This window comes from Anolis sagrei, chromosome 1, assembly GCF_037176765.1.
Source record: "Anolis sagrei isolate rAnoSag1 chromosome 1, rAnoSag1.mat, whole genome shotgun sequence".
Lineage (NCBI taxonomy): Eukaryota > Metazoa > Chordata > Lepidosauria > Squamata > Dactyloidae > Anolis > Anolis sagrei.
The window spans coordinates 9,929,339-9,945,304 of NC_090021.1; the positions used below are offsets into that span (position 1 = coordinate 9,929,339).

The following is a 15,966-nucleotide window of genomic DNA, read 5'->3' on the forward strand; positions in this document are numbered from 1 at the left end:
GCCTGCATCTATGGCAGGCATCCTCAGAGATTGTGAGATTTCACAATATCTGAGGATGCCTGCCATAGATGCAGGTGAAACGTTGGGAGATAATGCTTCTAGAACATGGCCATATAGCCCGAAAAACCTACAACAACCCAATCCTATGGTGTTTGTTTTGCTGCTTGTACCCCTGTTCAGAAGATTTTACCTCACTTACTGGCCCTCTGATACTTGGATTTTGAAAAAATTGGCTTGTTTTGGAAACAAGGATTGGAGAGAAAGCTTCGCTAGAGGAACCTTTTCCTCATGACAAGTTTTCTAGGAGTGGATTTTCCTTCCGAGGGGCAGATTTCTCTAACATTCTGTTGTCTCATCCGTGTTTGTAACTATGAGTCATTTGTAAGTCGGATGTTTGTAATTTGGGGATTGCCTGTATACAGTGGGCACTCTGAATCCCTTGAGGTTTATTTAGGGCCCTCAGTGGATATCAAAATTCATAGGACGGTTTTAAATGGTGTATTTTAATATTTAGATAAATGTTTTTAATGTTTATGTATTGTACCCAGGCATTGAATGTTTGCCATGTATATGTTGTGCTCCGCTCTGGGTCCCTTTCGGGGTGAGAAGGGCGGAATATAAGTGTTTTAAATAAATAAATAAATAAATAAATAAATCATTCCTCCAGTCCCATTGTATGTGTCCAGAGGAGGGCGACTAAAATGATCAAGGGTTTGGAGAACAAGCCCTATGAGGAGCGGCTTAAGGAGCCTGAAGAAGAGAAGGCTGAGAGGAGATATGATAGCCATGTATAAATATGTGAGAGGAAGCCATAGAGAGGAGGGAGCAAGCTTGTTTTCTGCTTCCCTGGAGACTAGGACACGGAACAATGACTTCAAACTACAAGAAAGGAGATTCCATCTGAACATGAGGAAGAACTTCCTGACTGCGAGAGCCGTTCAGCAGTGGAACTCTCTGCCTTCCCCGGAGGGAATGTGGTGGAGGCTCCTTCTTTGGAAGCTTTTAAACAGAGGCTGGATGTCCATCTGTCAGGGGTGCTTTGAATGCAATATTCCTGCTTCTTGGCAGAATGGGGTTGGACTGGATGGCCCATGAGGTCTCTTCCAACTCTTTGATTCTATGATACGTGTTAGGCAGGCATACACATACACACACTCCATTTTATACGCATTTATATACAACGCCTAGGGCAGATATTCTAACTGTATATAAACTGCATTGCCCAAATACCCTAAACGCACCAAATGCTGTGTGATCTTAGAAGCTAAGTCATTTCAGGCTTGGTTAATACTTGGAAGGGAAATTGCTAATGAATACCAGATGCTGTAGGCCTAATAAAATGCTATTAATATATATGCTGGAAGTTTCTAGTTTTCTCCCACAACAATATTTTGGTTGCTTGTTTCCACTATGTAACACTTCTCTTTGCTTTTAATGTCTTATTAACTTAGCCCTCTAACTCAGGCATGGACAAATTTTGGCCCTCCAGGTGTTTTTGACTTAAACTCCAACAATTTGGCTGTTAGGAATTGTGGGAGTTGAAGTCCAAAATACCTGGAAGGATGAAGTTTGCCCATGCCTGCTCTAACTTGTTCTCTGCCTTGTCCCTGCAGGCCGGCCACCCGTTCCAGCAGCGCTGCGCTCAGTCCGCTTATTCAAACAGCAAGCAGAAATGGGAGGCGCCCGTCTTCTTGCTCTTCTTGGACTGCGTCTGGCAGATCCTCCGCCAGTTCCCTTGCTCCTTTGAGTTTAACTACCAGTTCCTCCTCATGCTCTTTGAACATTCCTACGCCTCCCAGTTCGGCACTTTCCTGGGCAACAACGAAAATGACAGGTAGGCAAGAGTTTTGTTTTGGACTTTTTGTGGACTTGAGCGATGCCGAGCTTAAAACCTTCTGGCTTCCGGGTTGAAAAATGGCATTTGGCCTCCCAAATTTGAGTAGCTGCCAAAAAAAACAGATCGGGGCCAGCTGGAAAAAAAAACCAAAAATGGCACAGGGTTAATCGCACACCCCTGTTATCCATGTCTGCTCTCAGCCTTTTTTTCTCTAAGCTAAACCCAACCAGCTCCTTAAGCCGTTCCTCAGTAAAACCTTTTACTAGCACCATGCCATATACACAGAAGCACCTCTGCTTCCAGGTTAAAGGTCAAGCAGAGCCTGATGGTCTTGCTCTGATTATACAGTTCATTATTTCTTTCTTTATTTACTATATTTGTATACTGCTCCTCTCAGCCCACAGGTGACTCAGGGCGGTTAACAGAGACAACAATTCAATGCCAACAATGCCACCATTACAAGATAATCACTTGAATATTTCATGCTGAAATGAGTAGGCAGGATCCAAGTAGTACAGTAACATGAGCAACCTGAGATATATTCTCATATCTCATAAGGTCTGCTACACTGACCTCCTGCCAGGTGCACTGTCAACTCTTTCACACACAGTGCAACACTAATGATATACAGATATACAGATACATGGACATCTCTAGATATCTATATGTATATAGGATTTGCAGAGACCTGCAAACAGGTAGTGCTGCTTTAAAATATGTCAAGCCAGAAAGGGATTTGGTAGACATCTTAAGAAACAAACATGGTAAGTGCTCCAGAAACTCAGAAAACTGTTTGGGTTAATGAAATGGGAAGAGTTTACTCTCCAGGGAAGGTATACCGCTCTTTCAAATGTTGCAAGCATTGTTAAGTTTTCTGACCATTAAATCATGGATATGGGAGAATCATCCTGTTGGGACTCAACCTGTGATTGAACCTGAGCCTGTGCTTGAACCTGTGAATGTGTTTCAGTCTCCTGATGTTTCTGTGTCTGATGTGGGGAATGAGGAGGGAAGTCAGTTCCCTGTTGCTTCTGATGTGGGGGATGCTGGGACTGACTCTGAGGTGCAAGATGGAGACACTTTGGTCAATGAGTTTCATGCAGACACTAACAGAGAGGAGCATGTGGGCAAAGGGCAGATTCTTATAAGAATGTTCCTGTCAGGCCTTGGGAGAAAGGTTTACTCCCTTCGTCTGTGAGCTCTCCAGATTCTAGTTTGGAAAACAGTCTGACACCTGGTAAAGTTAATGAGAAGTCAGATAGGAAGAGTCGGCGGCTGGAAATTAGCCAGAATCGACAAGAGGCCCAATGTTTACGTAGATCTGAAAGAATTCATCAATTAGAGTCAAAGTCTGGGGGAAAACAAAACCAGTTTTTGAAATTTAAGGTTTGTCTGTAGAAAATCTTGTCAGATCAGGCATCATTTGGAAACCAAGTGTAAGCCTCATGGAATCTCTGTTCAAATGGTCTCGTCTTCATGGATTTTTCTAGCTTTTTAAGGTGACTAGCGGCGTCTGGTCTGTTCTTGATTCTTGTTTGATTCCTCTCTGGATATCGTTGCCTTGAATTATAATTTCATGTTTTTTTGACATTGTTTTTGATTGCTATGTTTTGGACACTGTTTTTGTCTGGCTGCCTTTGCATGCCTTATTGCTTTTTGAAACCTTATCTATCTTTACAAACATTTATTTCTACTGGCTTTTTTGCTAAACTTTTAATAAAAAGGATTGTTCTTTTACTTAACGTGTGATGTGTTTATAGTCAGAGGGGCTAGTTCCTGTTCTGGAGTGCAACACATCCTTCCAATGCTGAATCTTTTAGCAGTCAAGAGTGCTCAAAAAGCTCAACTTCCATGGACCCTGGATTAAGTTCCAAGAAGCAGATAAATAATTTAAAATATATACATTAGTAAATATCAATATACTTTCTAATAGCAAATGTATTTGAACAATGGCTTGAAATCAGAATGAAGCTACTGTGGTACATTTCCAAAACTTATTAATAAGAGAAACATTAGTACTACAGGTTGAGCATCCTTTAACAGGAATTCTGGAACTTTAGCACAGTCTCTCCACATTTCTGCTTTTGACTTTGGCAGGTTGATTATTTGTAGATTTGATTAAAAATGGCATCTCTAGCCTTCTCTGGATCCTGCATTATGAGTCTTTGGTCAACTTTCTCCGGTAATTCTGGAGGCCCTAGAGATTTCCTCTCTGGCATTTTTCTAGGTCTTCCAGTGCAACCCTATGGCTGGCCTCCAATGGAAGTTGATCATAGTGTTGGGAATCAGCCTGTGTTTGTGTTTCAGGATCCTGATGTGGGAAATGATGAGAGAAATGATGGTGCCAAGGCTGAGGTGCAAGATGGAGATGGTTTGGGCAATGATTTTCATGCAGACAATGACAGAGAGGCCCCAGTGCAAAGGGCAGTTTCTCATGAGAATATCTCTGCTGGGCCTAGCAATGATGGTTCACTCCCTCTCTCTGTGAGCTCTCAAGATTTGGGTTTGGAAAACAATCTGACACCTGGGAATTTTAATGAGCAGCCAGATAAGGAGCTGAAGAATAGGCAGCTGGAGATTAGCCAGGATCGACAGCAAACTCAATATTTACGTCGCTCTGAAAGACTTCGTCTGATAAGGGGAAAATGTGGGGGAAAGCGAAGTTTTGGGATATAAAGTTTGCCGCAAGGGCATCGTTTGGAAATCAGGTTCATGTGCCATGGAAATCCTGTTCAAGGGGTCTTGTTCCTGTGGAGTTTTTTAGCCTTTTGGATTGTCTTTGCATCCTGTTGATTCCTGTCTGGATAACTGCTGTCTTGGATTGCTTTTATATCTTGTGTGGACATTGCTTTGAGTTACTGCCTTTTTATGGACTTAATACTTTTTGGAACTTTCTTATTTTCTTACAAGCATTTATTTCTTCTGGCTATTTACTAAGCTTAAATAAAAGAAGATTTGTTTCTTCACTCTTCGTGTGGTGTGTTTTAAAGTCAGAGGGCTTCTTCCTGACCTAGAGGGCTTCTTCTTGACCTGGAGTGCAACACATAGAATCATTCTGGAAGACCTAGGAATTCCTAGATAAATGTTCTCCCAAACTAATATAAACAACGTCTGTTTTTGAGGTTTTTCACTTCCATGGGGTCCTGTTCCCCTAATCCTAGCAAATGTGGAAGGCTGATTGTACTTTAAGATACAAAATTATCCACATGAGTGGCTGAGGGAAAAAGACTCCTTTGCTTTATGGTTTATTTCATGCACATCATGATCAAATTTATAATGTGAAATTGCAAGACCAGAGAATTTTGTGCTTAGACTTGGGTTCCTTCTCAAGGATAGCTCATTATCTGCTTACATGCTAATGCGTAACGGTATTCCAAAATCCAAAGAAATCCAAAAGGCTTCTAAAGTGAGGGTCAGTATCCATTATCCAAAAAGTTTGGGATCAGAAGTAGTTCATTTCAGTGTGTGTGTGGGTTGGGGGGGGGGGGTGGTGGTTGAATTTTGTGTTTACATCCATAAGAAGATATTTTGGAGATGATAGATTTTGCATATCTTACTGTACATGCACATGCAAACACGGGCATTTCAAAATCCTAAAAAATAAATCTAGAATCTTAACAGTTATGGTATTATACCATGTATTGTAGGCATTCATGCCACTGCTGATCTTTCTTCCAGGTGTAAACTCAAGCTGCCGCAGAAGACGATGTCCCTGTGGTCCTGGGTGAATCGGCCGGAAGAGCTCAGCCGGTTCAAGAATCCCCTCTTTGAGGCCAACAGCCTTGTCATCTGGCCTTCAGTGGCCCCCCAGAGTCTGCAGCTCTGGGAAGGTAAGTTGGCCTTTGGGCAGCTCTGCAGCTTCAAGTTCTTCTTTTGAATCTAGAACCCTTCTCCAGAAGGTGGTGGTAGTGAGCAGTATTTTCTGAAAGCCTTGGGAAAGTCTGCCAGGTGTATTCTTCCCAGGAAAAAAAGAACAGACTTAGTTACACTCCGACATGCCTTAAGAGTGCGCAAAGTGCACCTTTAATTTTGGAAAATGGCATTCACAACCATTTGGAGATAATAACCTTTTGGGAAAGCATGACCTTTCAGAGAAGAGCCAAAAACCTGTTTGACTAGAAACTTCTCAAGTGGTATACAACCAAACATAATATGCAAAGCAATGTCTTCAGTTGTTAGACTGAACCTATTGTCTCTGATCTGTTAGCAAAACAGAGATTTGCCAGAGCATAAAAACAACAGTTTCAGAAGTGTTTTTTGGTGCCCAAAAATATATCAACTGTCCCATAAAAACAACTTGTTTTATATCAGGCACTCAAGAGACAAAAAGGAAGTCGGCTTTGGTAAAATAACGTATTTGGTTTACTCACATGTATTCAGCATAATACAGGTGCACATTCTTATGTACCTGTTTCAGATATGTTTGAGTTTCAGATAGTTTCAGATATGTTTGAGATAATCTCTGTCCCATCTGGCCAGAACATCTCTCTTACAATAAACAACAAGTGTGGGTCTGAGCAGTCTCTAAAGTCAAAGAAGAACCTAAAATGGTGGTGCAGCAGGTTAAACTACTAAGCAGCTGAACTTGCTGACCGAAAGGTTGGTAGTTTGAATCCAGGGAGCGAGGTGAGCTCCCGCTATTAGCCCCAGCTTCTGTCAACCTAGCAGTTCGAAAACATGCACATATGAGTAGATCAATAAGTACCGCTTCTGTGGGAAGGGAACGGTGTGCCATGCAGTCATGCTGGCCACATGACCTTGGAGGTGTCTACGGACAATGCCGGCTCTTCGGCTTAGGAACGGGCCCTCCTTGAGTCGGACATGACTAGGCCTAATATCAGGGGGAAACCTTTACCTTTACTTTTAACCTTCTCTAAGCTAAACATACCTGCTTCTCATAGGGCTTGACTTCTCCTGGGGGTCTGAAATTGGGGAGATAACTTTTTTCAAGTAATCTGGACCTGAACTAGGTAGATGTTTTGAAAGGTGTTGTCCATTGGTGTGGTTTGATAAAATTGGGTTTCCATATATGGGGTCCAGATTCTCCCTAACTTCTGATGGTATAAGCTTGTGTGCCAGCTGCGCCCATACCTTGGGAAGTCTGATCTGGCCATGGTGGTCCACGCTCTGGTTACATCCCGAATAGATTACTGCAACGCACTCTACGTGGGGTTGCCTTTGAAGACTGTTCGGAGACTCCAACTAGTCCAATGGGCAGCAGCCAGATTACTCACCAGAACGCCATACAGGGAGCACACCACCCCACTGTTATGTCAGCTCCACTGGCTGCCGGTCCATCTCCGAACACAATTCAAAGTGCTGGTCTTGGCCTATAAAACCCTATACAGCTCTAATCCATGTGTCTACGGACAATGCCGGCTCTTCGGCTTAGTAATTTCACCTCGTAATTTAATAGCTACTGGGGAGGCCCTGCTCTCAGTCTCACCAGCTTCGCAAACACGTCTGGTGGGGACGAGGGACAGGGCCTTCTCAGTGGTGGCCCCCCGTTTGTGGAATTTGCTCCCCAGAGAGATCAGATCGGTGTCCTCCCTCCTTTCTTTTAGGAAAAAACTAAAAGTGTGGTTTTGGAGCCAGGTCTTTGGCTAAGTGGGCACAGCAGCACTTTAAATACAGAACCCAGACCACAATTGGAAATGGCTATGTGATTTCGTGATTTTGTGACTATGTGACTATGTGATTTTAATTAATGTTACTGTTTTTAATCTGCTATGTATTATGATTTTATATTGTGTTACTGATATAGTGGCATCGAATTCCTGCCTGTGTTAGCCGCCCTGAGTCCCCCCTCGGGGGTGAGAGGGGTGGGGTATTTATTTATCGTGTCAGAGCAACCAGCCAATTATACTACATTTCTAACAGAACAAAGCAAACAGACAGACAAAATACAAAATTTGTGAGTTTGGTAGTTGATTAAATGTCCTTTGGCCAGTATCTGGCCACTTGGAGTGCTTCTGGTGTTGCTGCAAGAAGGTCCTCCCTTGTGCATGTGGCAGGGCTCAGGGTGCATTGGTTTGCTCTTCTCCACACTCGCATGTTGTGGATTCCACTTTGTGGCCCCATTTCCTAAGGTGGCTCTGCATCTCGTGGTGCCAGAGTGCAGTCTGTTCAGCGCCCTCCAAGTCGCCCAGTCCTCTGTGTGCCCAGGGGGGAATCTCTCATTTGGTATCAGCCATTGGTTGAGGTTCTGGGTTTGAGCCTGCCACTTTTGGACTCTCGCTTGCCGAGGTGTTCCAGCGAGTGTCTCTGTAGATCTTAGAAAACTATTTCTAGATTTAAGTTGTTGACGTGCTGGCTGATACCCAAACAGGGGATGAGCTGGAGATGTCTCTGCCTTGGTCCTTTCACTATTGGCTGCTACTTCCCGGCGGATGTCAGGTGGTGCAATACCAGCTAAGCATTGTAATTTCTCCAGTGGTGTAGGGCGCAGGCACCCCATGATAATGTGGCATGTCTCATTAAGAGCCACATCCACTGTTTTAGCATGATGAGATGTGTTCCACACTGGGCATGCATACTCAGCAGCAGAGTTGAAATTGTGTAAATAATAATAAATATATCTTTACCTACATTCTCTCCTGCCCTAGGAGTGTTCCTCCGCTGGAATCGGTCCTCCAAGTTTCTGGACGAATCCTACGAAGAAATGATCAACATCATAAAGTACAACAAGGAACTCCAAGTGAAAGTCAACATGCTGAGGAGACAGCTGGCCGAACTGGAGACGGACGACAGCACGCAGGACGATGGGATATCCGAGAGTCCCTGAGGTCTTCATCTCATTCCAGCTCAGTTGGGCAAGTGGTCTCCAAACGCATTTGAGCACTAAACACCCACCAGACCTGCATGCGCTCAAGCTCCTTTTTTGGTGCAGTTGAGTTGAACTTTTTCTCCCTTTTGTTTTTTGGCTTCACTGTTCCTCACTTGGCACTGTAATCACACCCTCCGTTTAGGATGGGAATGCGTGGTTTCCTTTATTTTTTGTTCGTGTTGTTTACAGGAGCAAACTCTTGATTTAATCCAAGCCACTGCCTTATTCCGGCAGCATTTCTCATCTCTAATAAACTGTGCACCTGTGACTGTTGTGGCTTTGAACCATGACGGAGCCCCTCTTCCGTGCTATTTTGGATTTGACTTGGGAGACTGTGGACTCGGCAAATGCTTTCAAGGATGGTGCGACTCCTCAGAAATGAGCAGAAGAAATGTATGTTCTCCTTCCGAATCCCCTACTTTTTCTTCCTTCCTGGGTTAGGCAGAATATTTTGGCATTATTTGGACCTTCAGTCAAAACACCCTTCTTAGCACCCTGGCATGCAGAGAGGAAAGGTGGCAAGAGTCCTTCCAAAACACCACACCCCATATGACACTACACAGTCTCATTGATTCCTACAGTGGGGCTTACTTCACATGTCTGAATGCACTCCAGAGCAAAGCCTCCAAGGTCTGCATGTTGGAAAAACACAACCCATTCTTGTATGTCTGAATGGAGGCACTTGTTGCTTTTAAGCACAGTGTATAGAAAGCTTAGAGAACTGTTTTACTGTGGAAGAAGCATCCAAAGATGATGATAATAATAATAATAAAACCCTATTTATGCCCTGCCACCATCTCCCTAAGGGGACTCTGGGCAGCTTACATGAGGCAACAATGTAACACAAGAACACAACAGAAAATAAGAAAAGAAAATAACATAAGATGCAAAAACCAATATAAATAAACAACACTACAGAATAAAATCAGAACATTAAAACACTGAAATAATCACAATGGGCAGGGCCAATGCAAAGATTAAAATTAAAGAAATAATAAAACACTGGATGATGGGACAATGTAATGAATCAGGACAGGGAATCCGGGGGATAAGGTAGGATTTAATTGCACAGACTAGAAAATAAAGTGCTTCTGAGGACATTTTGAGCAGAATTTGGTCAGGAATTGTCGTACATTCAATCAATGAAGGCACACTGGAACAGCTAAGTTTTCAGGCTCCTCCTAAAGCAGTGGTTCTCAACCTGGAGTCCCCAGATGTTTTTGGCCTACAACTCCCAGAAGTCCCATCCAGTTTACCAGCTGTTAGGATTTCTGGGAGTTGAAGGCCAAAAATATCTGGGGACCCCAGGTTGAGAACCACTGTCCTAAAGACTGGTTCAGAGTAAAAGAAGGCTGTGTTTCCTCACCTCCAGACAGGTCTGAATTGTCTTGCAGGGGCACAAACATCCTGTGGTTGTCTATGCTAAACCTGAATGTCCTTTGCCTTGTGTGGGGCATGAATTAGACAGGAAATAGTGGTTAATTTTAGCTGGCAAGGAATGCACAACAACAACAGTATGGAGCTTATAGGCATGCTAGGAAATCTATGTTCAGTTGGCGGTGGCTTTCAAGACCATCAAATGACTCAACTTTTCTTCAAAGACTCAGCACGGGTGGCCATGAATTCTAGTTCTCAAGGCTGAATGTGGGCCACTTTGCTCCTTGATAAACACCACCTTTTTGCTGTCTCCTTGAGTCTGTGGAACAGACCAGCAAGGCTGCTTCTCAGGTTTGCATGGATCAGGTCACAAATGAGATTGATTCTACTTAGAGCAGTGGTTCTCAACCTGGGGTCCCCAGATCTTGGCCTTCAACTCCCAGAAATCCTAACAGCTGGTAAACTGGCTGGGATTTCTGGGAGTTATAGGACATAAACATCTGGGGACCCCAGGTTGAGAACCACTGACTTAGAGATCGATCTCCCTTGATCCTGTGCAGTGGCTCTCAACCTGTGGGTCCCCAGATGGTTCCCAGAAATCCTAACAGCTGGTAAACTGGATGGTATTTCAATGGAGTTGTAGACCAAAACACCTGGAGATCCACTGGTTGGGAACCACTGGACTAAGACCTGCTTGTGGAACAGCTGAGAGGGCTCTGAGCAAGGTAGTACAATGCCATATAGAAAAGGGATGGCAATTGGACTACAGTTTTTAGAATCTGTGATCCAGCAGTGGGCATTTTGGCCCAAACAGGGAACCTTTCTAAGCTCCAGTATACACCCATCCCCACCTGCTCACAGATAACTAATGCCTGGTGTTATCAGCTCACCTTGGAGTGAGTTCAAGCCCTTTGCAGAAGACGGCTGTCCTTGCTGTGCCATTTGGTTATTTTCATGGCATCCCTAGTCACTTTAGATTTGGATCAGATTGGATTTCATCTATCTTCTAGTTTTCAAGAGACTCGCCCAATCTGTATTACTAATATTAGGTAGGAGAGGAGATAGCCTCTTTAGCTCTCCCTTAATGTTTCCAGAGGGAAAAGTAAAACTTCAAGGAAAAGGAACAGAGGGTAGAATTGGGGACAGTAGGTGGCAGCTATATTTTTGTCTGGTTTGAGATCTTTTTCTCTCATCTTGCCTCCATCTTGGTTACATTGGAATTCACCTTAAGCCTTTAGACCAGACTGCAAAAACACACACACACACACACACATATATAATTATGATTATTATTAGGCAACATGTTGTAAGACTCGCAGCAAACAAGGCATGCCAGTGGTAATTCTCAGGCATTCTGAGAATTGTAGTCCTTTTTAAAAATAATTAAAAATACTCAACTGCTTTAGACACATCCAGATTCCCCTCCTCTTGACACCCACCATTTCCCATATATTGGATAAAGGGACTTCTTCTCCTGCCAAAAAAGTCTCCTTTTGTTGAGTCAGGATAGATATTTCCTGTCTTGCAAAGGCTGGCTTTTAAGATTCACAATTTTGATTGCACTGTTTAAAAAAGAAAAAGAAAACGCTAATCTTTTGGTGCTTTAAAAACATTTTTTTTTAATTTTTGGTTAAAGGGGTTTGTAAATATTATGCTGTATTTATTTATTTCGTATTATCATTTGCGTAGTTTAGAAATTGTTCAGAAAGTTGATCAAACAAATTTCAGTTGGGAGAGGTTTGGAGAGTTTCCTTAAAGGCCAAAGATTTGGGGTGGAATAACAAAACAAATGCATTTCCAGAGCATGGAAAACTACAAATCCCAGAAAACACTTGGTTATTGGCCATCCCTGCTGGTTATAGTCCCCTCCAAAAGCCTGTTTTCTCTGTATTGTCGAAGGCTTTCGTGGCCAGAATCACTGTTTTGTTGCGAGTTTTTTGGGCTGTTTGGCATGTTCCAGAAGCATTCTCTCCTGATGTTTCGCCTGCATCTATGGCAGGCATCCTCAGAGGTTGTGAGGCTATAGATCAGTGGTTCTCAACCTGTGGGTCACCAGATATTTTTGGCCTTCAACTCCCAGAAATCCTAAACTGGCTGGGAATTCTGGGAGTTGTAGGTCAAAAACATCTGGGAACCCCAGGTTGAGAGCTACTGCTATAGATGTAGGCGAAACATCAGGAGGGAATGCTTCTGGAACATGGCCATGCAGCCTGAAAAAACTTACAACAACCCACTGTTTTCTCCAGCTCTAATTTCTACACTACAGAGCAGTGGTTCCCAACCTGTGGATCCCCAGGTGTTTTGGCCTACAACTCCCAGAAATCCCAGCCAGTTTACCAGCTGTTAGGATTTCTGGGAGTTGAAGGCCAAAAACATCTGGGGACTCCAGGTTGAGAACCACTGCTACAGAGGATTCTCGGAACTGGGGTTAATGGGATTTAGCGGGGAGTTCTTCATCATGGAACTGGGGTTAATGGGATTTAGTGGGGAGTTCTTCATCATAGAACTGGGGTTAATGGGATTTAGCTGGGAGTTCTTCATCATAGGACTGGGGTTAATGGGATTTAGCGGGGAGTTCTTCATCATAGGACTAACCTCAACAATTGGAGTGGTGCCGTGATCAAACTGGGTCTATAAACTTGTAGGATTCTGGGACCTGTAGTGCAAAGAAACTCAAACATTTAGTATAGTAGCATCTGAAGCACAAAACTCTTGTAGTTTTAGTCCATTGCTGGATTGTCTTGCAGAGGAATGTAGGAAGGCCACGATTTGGCTCCCCAAAGGCAGTTCTCCTTTATCAGATTACCTTCTGCTTTCTCCTTGTGAACAACAGACCTTTTTGATTGTATTTGGCTTATTTTCCACCCCTGATCCTGTCCACGCCATGCTGTTTTCAATATGCTGGTCCTGCATCTCAGCAGCCTATAAATCACACGCTTCCAGCCCCACAAGCGTCAACAGAGGTGGCCGAAAATAACACACATTTGCAAATGCGAAACCTGAGATTTGGAAAATAGGAGAAGGACAACTTGATTGTATCGGGGACTGAAATATTTACTTGAATGTGGCAATCTGTTTTCTAAGTGCACTACTGTCTGTGTCGCCTCCATTTCCAATGTTTAATGGGCAAATTGATGTTTTGGTGGTATTCAAACTTCACAGAAGAAGAAGAAGAAGAGTAAACCTGCAACGCTTGTTTTTAGTTTTGAAAGGACAATTGTTATACGAGCAGATCTCTCTGTGTGGCATCCTTTATGAACAAGTGTGGCACCCTGCGTCCGGATGGGAAGGGGCTCAAAGCGTATTCATCTGTATTAGAAATGCTACAGTAAAAATAAATCCATGTGAACTTTGCTTTTAGATTTGCGAGTGTAGCATAAACAATCTCAATTAAAACCTCGAAAGACTGGCATTTGTTTGACTTGGATCTTTTCAGCTAGCCTTTCCGCTGAATTTATTCTGTGATTTCTTTTGATCCCTGCAATTGTTCTCAATGTTCCGGCTAAACCAGTATTTCCGAACTCATGGCGATACACCTCCTCCCAAAAAGACAGCCAATTACTGGATTAAATATAATTTCTTATCCACCACTTCCTTTGGATCAAAGAGGGACCAACAACACACGTAACGACAATTGAAAGCACATAAAACAGCTGAAGCTGGTAAAATAGTTATAAACACATATCATCATCACATGTTGATATTAATTACCTTGATTATCATAGAATTAAGAGACCTCAGGGGCCATCCAGTCCAACCCCATTCTGCCAAGAAGCAGGAAAATCGCATTCAAAGCACTCCCGATAGATGGCCATCCAGCCTCTGTTTAAAAGCCTCCAAAGAAGGAGCCTCCACCACACTCCGGGGCAGAGAGTTCCACTGCTGAACAGCTCACACAGTCAGGAAGTTCTTCCTAATGTTCAGATGGAATCTCCTCTCTTGTAGTTTGAAGCCATTGTTCCGTGTCCTAGTCTCCAAGGAAGCAGAAAACAAGCTTGCTCCCTCCTCCCTGTGGCTTCCTCTCACATATTTATACATGGCTATCATATCTCCTCTCAGCCTTCTCTTCTTCAGGCTAAACATGCCCAGTTCCCTAAGCCGCTCCTCATAGGGCTTGTTCTCCAGACCCTTGATCATTTTAGTCGCCCTCCTCTGGACACTTTCCAGCTTGTCAACATCTCTCTTGAATTGTGGTGCCCAGAATTGGACACAATATTCCAGATGTGGTCTAACCAAAGCAGAATAGAGGGGTAGCATTACTTCCTTAGATCTAGACACTATGCTTCTATTGATGCAGGCCAAAATCCCATTGGCTTTTTTTGCCGCCACATCACATTGTTGGCTCATGTTTAACTTGTTGTCCACGAGGACTCCAAGATCTTTTTCACACGTACTGCTCTCGAGCCAGGCGTCCCCCATTCTGTATCTTTGCATTTCATTTTTTCTGCCAAAGTGGAGTATCTTGCATTTGTCACTGTTGAACTTCATTTTGTTAGTTTTGGCCCATCTCTCTAATCTGTCAAGATCGTTTTGAATTCTGCTCCTGTCCTCTGGACTATTGGCTATCCCTCCCAATTTGGTGTCGTCTGCAAACTTGATGATCATGCCTTCTAGCCCTTCATCTAAGTCATTAATAAAGATGTTGAACAGGACCGGGCCCAGGACGGAACCCTGCGGCACTCCGCTCGTCACTTCTTTCCAAGATGAAGAGGAAGCATTAGTGAGCACTCTCTGTGTTCGTCCACTTAACCAATTACAGATCCACCTCACCGTAGTTTTGCCTAGCCCACATTGGACTAGTTTCCTTGCCAGAAGGTCATGGGGGACCTTGTCGAAGGCCTTACTGAAATCCAGGTACGCTACATCCACGGCATTCCCCGCATCTACCCAGCTTGTAGCTCTATCGAAGAAAGAGATCAGATTAGTCTGGCATGACTTGTTTTTGATAAATCCATGTTGACTATTAGCGATGACTGCATTTGTTTCTAAGTGTTTGCAGACCGCTTCCTTAACAATCTTTTCCAGAATCTTGCCCGGTATCGACGTGAGGCTGACCGGACGGTAGTTGTTTGGGTCGTCCTTTTTTCCCTTCTTGAAGATTGGGACCACATTGGCCCTCCTCCAATCTGCTGGAACTTCTCCTGTTCTCCAAGAACTCTCAAAGATGGTTGCCAATGGTTCCGAAATGACTTCCGCTAGTTCCTTCAATACTCTGGGGTGTAGTTGATCTGGCCCTGGGGACTTGAACTCATTAAGAGCGGCCAGGTATTCCTGGACGACTTCTTTCCCAATTTGGGGTTGGATGTCCTCCAATCCCTCATCCACTCCATCTTGCTGAGGTTGAAGACTCTCTTTTTGTGAGAAGACCGAGGCAAAGAAGGCATTAAGTAGTTCTGCCTTTTCCCTATCCCCTGTCAGCATTGCCCCATCTTCTCCTCGAAGAGGTCCTATCGCCTCCTTGTTTTTCCTTTTTCTACTGACATAAGAATAGAAGCCCTTTTTATTGTTTTTAATGTACCTGGCAAGTCTGAGCTCGTTTTTTGCTTTAGCCTTGCGGACCTTTTCCCTACAGGTGTTTGCTATTTGTTTGAATTCTTCTTTGGTGATTTCTCCCTTTTTCCACTTCTTGTGCATGTCTCTTTTGTGTCTTAGCACAGTTAGAAGTTCTTTGGACATCCATTCTGGCTTCTTTGCACTTGTCCTATTTTTTCTCTTTGTTGGCACGGTTTGCAATTGCGCCTTGAGTATTTCACTCTTGAGAAATTCCCATCCATCCGTAGCTCCCTTGTCTTTTAGTATCTGTGTCCACGGTATATCTATATATAGTAATTGAATATAGTATACATATATTTACATTATATATAATTACATAATATAGAAACACTATAAAGATATAATATATATACACCTTATATATATAATTACA

At 43.3% G+C, this 15,966-nt stretch overlaps 1 protein-coding gene across 1 annotated transcript in view; it reads left to right on the plus strand.

Annotated features, from left to right (window-relative positions):
- Positions 1-13,452, plus strand: part of MTMR9 (myotubularin related protein 9) — a 37,897-nt gene extending 24,445 nt beyond the window's left edge. Inside the window, exons 9-11 of the mRNA XM_060754650.2 lie at positions 1,614-1,834; positions 5,516-5,667; positions 8,443-13,452. Coding sequence (XP_060610633.1) covers positions 1,614-1,834; positions 5,516-5,667; positions 8,443-8,621 — 552 coding nt within the window. The 3' untranslated portion in view covers positions 8,622-13,452. The remainder of the gene's footprint in view (positions 1-1,613; positions 1,835-5,515; positions 5,668-8,442) is intronic.
- Positions 13,453-15,966: the final 2,514 nt, after the last annotated feature.